Here is a 10,662-nt window from a genome sequence, read left to right as displayed (position 1 = left end):
AAAAGACATTTTCCCACTGAGTATATCGTGTTCTCTTCCGTCACCAATTTGCAAACTGTTTCAGAATCAAGACACAAGTGATTAATGTTCAAGATCAATCTTGATTCCCCTAACTTGGCACGAAAAGGACAACGAAAATTTTCAAAAACATGGAAAAATATCAAAGACGAGTCAATATGATTTTAAAATTGTTTTAAAAGACATCACAACTCATTTTTATCCATATCTGTCTTCTTTTTTGAAAAATTAAGTTCTGTTGGGAAGTTGTTAAAATTTGTTTAAAATATTTGTAAAACACAAAAAGTAATAAAAGCTCAAGTATATACTTACTAATGTGCTAAGTAAAAAGAAATAATTAAAGAGGTAAGAGAAATAAAGAAAATAAACGAGGAATTTGATTATATATAAATATAAAATAAATTACTCTCGCAGAGACGGTGTCTAAAATATAATACTATTCCATTCAATTTCTTCTCTTTTAATTATAATTTTTTTTTTATCGTAATATGTCTTACAGTCGTAGAGCATCATTATATTGTATTATATATTATATATTAGGACAGATTTCCTTAAATTTTATACCGCTATTGAGATAAAATATTATCTGCCATTCAAGCATGTTAACATCATTCTGATTATGCAGATAACTTATTACCTCTTCAAATCCTTTAGTAGTGTCGAAGACACATGATAGGTGGGGCCAAAAGGAGGAAAGAAACAAGATTGGGCACCGCAAAGCAACTAACAATGTTTAAGAGCATGCAGAGAGACAGTTAAATTAAAGAATGGAGTGAAGCACTTATATTAAATAATGATAATAATTGGTAGGCCGTTATGTACAAAAATTTGTCCTGCATCTAACTGTATTTTCCTATGCCACCAAAGAATCCAATACTCCTATTAATTAAGTTTTAGCAAGGCCGACACAAGCTCCTCCAAAATACTTCCCCTCTTCACGCAAAGCATTTAAAATGGTAGGGACGCAAAGCATCCCAGCTGTATATGATCAGATTTCACCTACCAAATCCAACCCAACCAACGAACAACTACTATCACCAAATTCCACCTTTACTTATTATGTACACAAACCTCAAACCTCAAGCAAAGAATATTATGCTCTAAAAGTTGCAAATATCTTCCACACTCTCTCACAGCCCCTTTCCGCTTTTAAGAGCACGATTTTATCAAACCCAAATTGTATAGATTCCTTCTCACGAGGCTCCCCAGACACAGCAACACTGCCCCACCAACCCCAACTGCTTCATCTTCCCTTTCTGCTTTCTCCTCGCATACCAATGCTAACTCCTTCACTTTTAAATGGCTCAATCCAACTTTCTGCCTAACAGATTCGATCATTTTTGGATCCGCAGGGTATCCGATCGCATCCGTTACATAAAACACATTTGATGTCCTGTCCCCAATCGTAGATATCTCCGCCCTTGTCACATTAAGCCCATTCTCTCGAAAAGTTCTCATCACTTCTGCTAGAAGCCCCTGTCTATCCTCCGTACATAACTCTAGCATAACACCCTATATCCAAAACAAACACCATTTAATTAATCAATTTATATAAACACCACAAGTCAATAACTTAACCACCAACAACACCATACCTCAAATGCCCTTCTCTCCACAGCAGCTTGCAAGCATTGAATCACACGATGACGTTCTGGTTCTGAACTAATTGGAGTGCCATCCTTGTGTCTTATATAAAACTCCTGTAGTCAAATCATTTCCGTTCAACTTAGCATGTAAACCAAGTAACCGACCAAAAAATAACAATTGATTATGCATAATTACCAGATACGCTTGGTCAACTGTTGTCTTGGCAGTTCCATGGAACACAACATATTCCATGTCGGTCAAATTACAGACCACATCAAACAAAAGTTTAATTCGATCCTTGCACTGCACATTCACAACCGAATAACCCCTTTCGGCCCAATTTTGGACGGTGACTACTGGGATATCAGAAGTAAACTTGAAAATGGGATTCCTCTGGTAATCACGATCAGCGTACATCATCTGGTGCAGCCTTCTTTCTGTGTGCACAACGGCGTTGGTGAAGGAGGTTTTCGCACTTCTAATATCATTGTCACCCTTTAAAACATTTCTTAAACGTGCTTCAATGGTTTTAATTCTGTGAGAATCCTCGATAAGAGTCCCAGAACTGCTGTCTTTCACATAGATTAAGGAGGCAATCCGGCCATTGTGAGTCCAAACCTTAGCATTAACCACATCACATTGCTGCTCAGCTAGCACAGCAAACACCTCCGAAAGAAGACCAACGCGGTCCGTGCCGGTCAATTCAAGGATAGTGAGACCGTTTAAGACATTTGTACTCCCATTGTGAATTCCGCCAAGCGACTGATACATAACATAAAAACAACACAATTCAGGTTGCGATTATTTTTAAAACAATTCAGACCCATAACTGGAAAACAACTTCGGAGAGTACCGAACTTCGAAGATAAAATAGAAGGCCAAATTAATTATTACCTGTTCAATATAATTCAAAACGCTCTGATCGGTTAGCTTGTTTCCGTTTTGATCGGTAACATGAAAAACTGTAAATTCAATTCAAGGCAGAGATTAGAGCACACGGACTAAAAATTACCAATACCACAAAGAGGGGAAAATTAGCTTACCATCCATGAACCATCTTCCATCAGAGGAAATGTAAGCCTTCTTAATTGAAAGATTTAGATCAGAAAGCACTTGTACGGCATCCAAAAGAATCCCATGTTTTCTGCCGCTATCAACCTACACATTTTTATCAAAGAGAATACATTAGTTTATAATTTCCCTAATTTTTACATGAAAACCAACAATTTGAGAAGAAAAGAAACAAATGACGGATTTTCTTGCTGGGTTTACCTTGACTATTGTTGCGGTGGAGCACACGGCATTATCTATGACAACCCTGTTTCGCAATAAAAGGTCAAAGTCAGCGTAGTTACAACTTTTTAAAGCCGAATTTCTAGGAATGAATGAGAACACAATAAAAATGATAAAGTAATGTGAATGAAGAAAAACATTCTGGAAGAAAAGGGGCAATGGAGTCATGAGACACGATAAAGAAAGAAAAGTCAGAAAATTGTTAAAATACAGTTGTCGGCACAAATCAATTAGACAAAAGCGATGAGGATTAGATAAAACATACTTTTCTCCCCTTCGAGATGTTCACGATTCTTGACACAGTCAGATATGATTAGAAAATTAAATCATTAAATCCAAGGCACGCAACAAGTTAACAATTTCACACAAACAGAAAAATAAAATAGCAATTAATTTCGAAACAAGTTGCGGTTCTAGACTTAAAAATCATAATGAGGGGTTTGGAATTACGAAAAATTTTGACAAAAGGAGAAAAAAAAGGCAGAAAAGTATGAAAGAAGAACACTAAACAAAACATTCAATAAGATTCTGAAAAACCCGTGAAAGGAAAACCACCCCTACAAAAATTGTTTGATCAGGGGCATGAAGAAAAAGGGCAAAAGAAAAAAAAAAACAGAAAAAAAAAACAGAAAAGAGAAAGAAGTAAGAATTGAAGTTGATTAGACAAACCTGGGAGTGCTCATGCGAATTACGAGCTTCTCGTACTCATCCGTACATGGTGTCCACTCCATGTCTGCGGTTGAAACGTGGAGTATTTTGTTTGCAGCTAAAGAAACCCAGCGAGGAAAGAATAAAACCTGACGAAAAGAGGTTACAGCGGAGCGGTTTTGGCAGCAGCAAGAATAACCACCACCCGAAACGACGTGAGGCGGTGAATGAATAAGACGGTACAGTAAATTCTGGTGATGTGTCTGGGTGTGGAAGCTGGGCAGAAGTTATATACTGTAGTAGATAAAGTTGCCTTAAAATTCCAAACGGTGGCTTTTAATGCGCACTACCTCCTTCGATCAAATCGCCATAAACAAATCTTACCAAACTTGCTCGCATTCGCTGTGCCTTGCTGTGAGAGTGCGAGTGCTACTTCCCTTCTCTCTCTTCTCCTAGCGCAACCCACGCCTTGATCTTACCTCTGCCCCTTTCTAAAACCGCACATAATACCTATTTATATTATTTATGACTTTTACTTCCTACTATCTCTATTTTATTTTATTTCCTTATTTAAATTTTAATTATAGGCCACGCCTAGGCTACGCGGGCAGCATGACATGGCTTGCCCGTCCTGACCCAACTTACTGTTTCACCGCGTTATCTTCACCAGCGGGTAAACCAACCACGAAGACACACAAATCGGGGCAGTTATGGTCCAGCTGGGACGACACGTGGAACTTACTTGTGCTCCTTTGCGTGCTTTGGACTCAACAGCACAGTGCCAACGGAAGAGGGGTACACCAGTGGGCTCCAGCCACGTGGCATATTGGGGCCATAGTAACAATCGAGTAATCTTGGTAATTACGGTGTGATTAATTATGACGTAGGCACGTGACAACCCCGCTCTTATAGGCATTTCCTCCGTCTCTTGTTTTTGGCCAACTTTCTCTTTTTTTTTTTTTTCTATTTCTGTCTCTCCTCTTAATTTCATTATTGTCTTTCCTTATAACCCTATATACTCATTCTTGTTTCATCCATACTTTCCTTATCTCCGTCATTCACAAGATTCAAATTATCCTTAATTAATTTTCACTCAACGCCATCTCCATTGCCGTTCTTAAATTAAAAATTAAATCATTTCCTTTATTAGCAACATAATATGTGTTAGAATCAAATAATGGTGTATGTTATTACACTGAAATTTATTATACGTTTTTTTGTGCTGTTAAAAAACCCTATATACTCATTCTTTTTCCATCCTCATTTTCCTTATATTCCTCATGCACAACATTCAAATTATCTTCGATTAGTAATTATATATAATTAGTTTCCCCTCGACAGCATCTGCATTTCTCTCTTTTAAACCATAACATAAAATCATTTCCTTTATTAGCAAGATAAATATGGTAGGAAACAACAAATTGTATATGTTGTACTAATTACAGTGAAAGTTATTATACGGTTTTTCCTGTTATTTAAAACAAATATATGTCTATTTTTATTATGTTACAGTAACGGTAAAGACCAGGACCTTTTTAATTAATTCCAAAGATTCTAATCTCTCTATCTTTAAAATTGAAACATAAAGTAAAATATATTGCTAATATTTTGGAACATAATAGTAATAATAAATACGCTTCTATCAAATCGATTTAGTATTCATATAATATTCAAGCAATGATTGTTTTGTTGTTGTCAAAAGTCGGCCGTGAGTTGAAAGAAAAAATCATACAGAGAGGGTATAGGTGAGAGAGTCAATGATGAAAATAAGTAGTTTATATAAATGTTTTAATTTTACTAACACTGAATATGTTTGGTTTAAAGCCAGTTCAAAATCTCATAACAAAAAATAATGACTACAATATAATGGGAGAATAAATAACCTTTGCATGTGTTCATGTGTATAGAGAAGAAAATGTTTAAAGTTTGAAACATTGGTTATAAAAAAAATTATATATATTTTTTAGGTATAGTAATCGATTAGGTATGATTTAGTTGATTATTAAAGATAATAAGTGGTGGGTATTGAAAAGGAGTAATTGGATTGGTTGCGAAGAACATAGGCGCACGTATGAGAGATGAGTCGTGGAGGGAGGTGTGGAGAATGAGGTTAATTATGATGTTTTGTTTGTTTAGTTTTTGGTTGATAGATGATGTTTGATGGTAAGGGTGGTTGTTTTTGAAATTGGAAACAAGCATTAGACAGTGGAGAGAGAAGGTGATGGAGGGAGGGACCCATTTCTTAGGTCACATGCAACGCAAGCGTTGCGATAAATAGAGAGAGAGAGAGAAAGAGAGGGAATGTGGGTTTTGGAAGAGACAAAGGAAAGGGGCGTGATTTGACGTGAGAAGGTGTGGCGGGAAGAGAGGAATGTTGGCGGCAAAGGAGGGAGAAGGAGAGGATCCGCGTAGATATTGTGGACCTAAAGAGTGCATATGGGCCACGCACGCAGGGTGTTTGAAAATTTGAAAGGATTTGAAAATGGGAAGCACAATGTCTTTTGGCAGTGGGTAAAGGGCAGAGTGGGAGGAAGCGTGAGAACTCCTTCCATTCTTCACAACTCCTGGGACCCGCTATCGTTCTTTCCAGACTCCCGCTTTTTTTTTTTTCTTTGTTGGTTCTCACAACATCCCCTCCTAGCGCTACTTTTGACCGTTAGGACTCCTTTTTTGTGGCGCCAAATTCGAAAACGGGACTCCCAATATTAGTTTTAGTTTTCTTTTGTTTTGTTTTCTCTACGCTATCCAAGACAAACATGTACTTACCTGGATTACAAGTTTAATATATGTTATATATTTTGGTGTACTGAAATTTTAACTTTTAATATGATATTTTATGTTTTTCAAAGTATTTGTTGCCGTCATTTTTAATTGAAATATTCAAATATAAGAAGGTTATGAACATAATTTCTTGTCTTCGTATATATTATGTGTTAATTTATAATATTTTTAAACATTAATTTTAATTTTTTTATTGAACCACAACATCCCTGTGTAGATATGATCATGCACTCCCTTAATCACATTAAGTTTTAAAGATGAAAATTACATTATGAAGGTAATAAGAAAAGATTCATCGAATATACTAAAATTTTCATCTATAATTTTGAGTACAGGTATTTGACATGCTAGTAAATAGAATCTATGATTCCAACGAAAATGTTGTTATTTATGAATGTTGAAGATGATTTATCTCTTCTATTTTTTTCTAGTATTAGGATTGAATATGTTTTTAATTATTAAATTTTTATTCGAAATTTGAATTTATCTTTATCAATATAATTTGGTTTCTAAATTTTAAAAATAAATAAATACACTCATCTAACTCAATTGAGTTAAATTTTTTGGATGTATGTCGTATGATATTTTAGATTCACGTTTGAGTTGTTTACAACATTTGACATGTTCTAACTTCGTTTAATATATAAAAAATATTTAATATTGTTAGGTTAAATTATTTTAAATTTAGTACCAAAATGTATAAAATTTTTGGATAAAAACGAGTTGACATCAATAGTCTGGTTTTTGGGGTCCTAATAGCACATCTGATGTCCATCTGATCCATATAAAGAAAATTTATTTCCTCCAAACCATATAATTGTCAACTTTCAGTTTGAGAATTCCATGACTTTATAAATATTCACATGTTAAAAAATTGCAAAGATCAAAATACATATTCATCGTCATAATTTGAAATTAGAATAAAAATATCATATCCCCCAATACAAACATGCCTTAATAATAAGATTAATCTAATGGAAAAAAGAAAACTTTGTTTAAAAAATAGATTCCTATTTGATTAGACTCATTGTATAATTGTATGATAAAGCTATCAATTTGATTCATTTTCTTAATTCATTTGGGTAAAATAAGAATTATAATATACTGTTTTATTCTAATTAATAGTAAATGTAATAAAATTCGTGTGGGTATATTTTATTATGTCACGTCATAATTAATATATTAAATATTAAATATATTTTTGGTTTCTTTATTTTTAGTGAAAATTTGAATTAATTTTTTTTCAACATTTTGGACTAATTAAAGTGTGTGAATTGAGTCATTTTAGTCAAATTTTGTTAAGTTTATTTAAGGTTTTAAACTCATTTCAAATCTAACATTAAAGTGAAAACGTGTCAAATGATATAAAAAACTCATATATTATCATAAAACAAGTTTGAAACGTTAAATAAACTTAACAAAATTTGGTTAAAAGAATCATATTCAAACACTTTTAAAGTTGAGAAACTAAATTGGACTAAATTTCAAGGAGAGATTAATTCCAATTTTCATCAAAAAATTAAATGATTAAAAACATATTTTAGTAAAAATGTTGTGACAACCTTTAATTTTTTAAATTATATTTATCACAATATAGAAAAACTCAAAGAAGATATATCTTTGTATTAACATCATACAAAACTATTTGTTTAAAGGACCTTTTGGGCCAACAATATTTAAAACCTAACAGTAATACATATATTATTTTAATATACTAAATAAACAACGTAGCAAAATACACAACACAGCACATAACTTATGGTTGGGTAGGTTAATATTTGGATAAAAAAGCATTAACCAACCAAGCACCTTTTCTTGTGTGTGAAAGACAAATGTTTCAAATATTTAAAGATTAATCTACATTCTCCACAACCGTTATGCAACAAAGAAGAGAATATTGATTAATCTATCATCTCACATATATATAAGACTGAGCGATTAATTCGGATATATTTGAAAGTTGCTCTTGAAATACATTTAAATAAATAGTTTTTGTGAAGGTGGTGTTACAAATTTAGTAGTTTTATGTTTCATTGGAGGAAAAGTTAAATAAGTTATAATCTTAAACGAAGTAAATATTTTTCTTAGATTATATCACTCTTTTCCTTAGATTAAGTAAATCTGTTTTATGTCATAAAAAAATTACAAATCACTAATTATTGATCGATGAATCTGTAATAGTAAAAATTAGTTGATTATTTGAATTAATAAATTAGTGATAACAAAATATTTGTCTGTGATTATCGATAATTTAAATTTATTAGTAAATATTTATTTATAATTATTCGTCAAATTTTTATTATAATTGTGTCTTTGTTTTATCGATGAATTTTAAATAATATAATTATGAACATATTTTACTCTATCCAAACAGCCTCCCGTTATACCCAAATTTTTTCTTACATTTCTTTTTCTGCTAGCTGAAATGAAAGAAGAAAGAAAGTGAAGATGGCGCGTGGCATCTAGAAACAATGGTGCAAGCATGTTGGTAGACAAAAAATACTGGTTATAGTTGTAGTATACAGTGGTCACAAGTGGTTGACACTTGGCATGCCAGCAACTCCATCTCAAATTTTCCCCTTTTCTCAACACAATATCATGGGTTTATGCCAATGCTTCCACCGACCCATCTTCTTCCTAACCAAAAAGTCATCCTTAATATATATAATAATATTAGGAGGATAAAAATATATGTGTCCTGTAAATAAAATTTGTAATAGATAAATATGACATGTGAATATTTATTATTTCGGATAATAAATATTTTTATATTTTTTTATATATATAGATTAAGTGCAAGTATAATATTATTTGAACTCACAAGATTATTCATAAAAAAATATAAAAATAAAATTTAATTCATATTTTATTATATTAAATTTAATTAAAATTAAAAATTAATTTATATTTTATTAGATTAAATTTAATTAAAATTAAATTAAATTAATATTACTTTTATACTTTTTATAATTTTATTCAAAAAATTATTAAATATAATTTTTTAAAATATTCGTAAGTACTTACAAATTTTAAAACAAAAATTACGAATAATATTTAAATAAATATTTAACAAGTAAATAAGTGGATAACCGAAAATTTTTTGTTTTTAATTATATAACAGATAAGTAGTAGCTGTATTCGATTCGACTTTTTGTGATTCTAACAATAAACATATATTATCATAAATTGAAATTTAATATTTTGACTAAAATGATAATGTATAATAAATGGCGGAAATGTGGAGTAAAAAGAAGTAGGAGAGAAGTTTGGATGTTAAAAAGTAAAAGAAAGTTTTACTAGTCTAGTGATTCATTAATAGCAGTAGTCTAATTGAAGTGACTCATAATAGTTGTCACGCAATTGTAAGGAATGGACCACCCCTCACGTTTTCACTGCTTCTATGTAATCAAATGCATTAATTAATAGCTGCAAGGTCTTCCACAGGTGAGAAACACAACACAGACATTAAATGGAGGCATCAAATTTGAGTGTCATAGCCATACACACATGTTGATTTAGCATGTCCATCATCACATATTTGGTAAGTTGGCCCATCAATGTGTTTTTATAACATCTCCATCTCATTCCAGCTTGCACACACACTCCACTTCTCTTCTACACTATAGCTACATCTCCTTAATTTCCCAAACTATCAAATTAATTTAATCATAAAACTTCAAAAGAGACAAGAGAAATTGTAGGTTTAGCTTTTTCCTTTAATAAAAAAATTGTAAATTCACCTCTTTCATTAACGAAAATATTAATTTCTGATATTTGTTGATAAATAAAAAATAGTTGAAATTAAAATATGATTGTTATCCTTTTCGCCTTTTGCCTCTTTCACTTCACAAAGTTTTGAAGTTACAACTCCTAACCATGCATCTTACATGGATTAAGCTTTTTCTTTTTGATTAGAGTGTTAATTTGGTTGCCCCCTTTTACCTTAATGACATAAAATTGTTGTCCTTCCTTCCTTGATTGAAAAATCTTCTGCTCCACCACACTTTTCTTAATGACATAAAATGGTTTTAATTAGATTAACCCAACTTTCTTAATGTACAAGCTACAGCTTTTAGCCACCAAAAACACTCCTTTAAAGATCTCAGTGGGATTCCGCCACGTGATTTTAATGGTAGGTGGGATTTAGACTTAATATAAATGTGACAGTCATTTTATAACTAAACTTCAAAATCAACTGAATTTCATTGAGATTGATAATACGATAAAACAAAAGTTAGAGAAATCGTGAAAGGTGGTTGGGCTCAGATTTATTAAAGCAAGGTTTCACTAACTGGTATTTTTATTTATTTTTTGGTAAAAAAACATTACTACACT

The 10,662-nt window shown here is 32.0% G+C and overlaps 1 protein-coding gene across 1 annotated transcript; it reads right to left on the bottom strand.

Annotated features, from left to right (window-relative positions):
* Window positions 1–778: 778 nt before the first annotated feature.
* LOC114178671 (ACT domain-containing protein ACR8-like) lies at window positions 779–4,049 on the bottom strand. Its single transcript, XM_028064711.1, has 7 exons — window positions 3,568–4,049; window positions 2,878–2,923; window positions 2,649–2,763; window positions 2,500–2,567; window positions 1,801–2,367; window positions 1,614–1,718; window positions 779–1,530 (listed from the first exon to the last, which is right to left on the bottom strand). The coding sequence occupies exons 1-7, from the start codon at window positions 3,627–3,629 to the stop codon at window positions 1,168–1,170; spliced, it is 1,326 nt and encodes a 441-aa protein (XP_027920512.1). The 5' UTR covers window positions 3,630–4,049; the 3' UTR covers window positions 779–1,167.
* Between the last annotated feature and the right edge of the window lie 6,613 nt (window positions 4,050–10,662).

This window comes from Vigna unguiculata, chromosome 3 (assembly GCF_004118075.2).
Source record: "Vigna unguiculata cultivar IT97K-499-35 chromosome 3, ASM411807v1, whole genome shotgun sequence".
Classification (NCBI taxonomy): domain Eukaryota; kingdom Viridiplantae; phylum Streptophyta; class Magnoliopsida; order Fabales; family Fabaceae; genus Vigna; species Vigna unguiculata.
This window is presented reverse-complemented; position numbering and strand designations above follow the sequence as displayed.

What these genes read in the sequence shown, in the direction of transcription:
- LOC114178671 (XM_028064711.1), bottom strand. Translation starts at nt 3,629, where the DNA reads ATGGAGTGGACACCATGTACGGATGAGTACGAGAAGCTCGTAATTCGC. An exon ending in ATTCGCATGAGCACTCCCAG is followed by an intron (nt 2,924 to 3,567) that starts GTTTGTCTAATC and finishes ATTGCGAAACAG; the next exon opens with GGTTGTCATAGATAATGCCG. An exon ending in TTTTGAATTATATTGAACAG is followed by an intron (nt 2,368 to 2,499) that starts GTAATAATTAAT and finishes GTTATGTATCAG; the next exon opens with TCGCTTGGCGGAATTCACAA.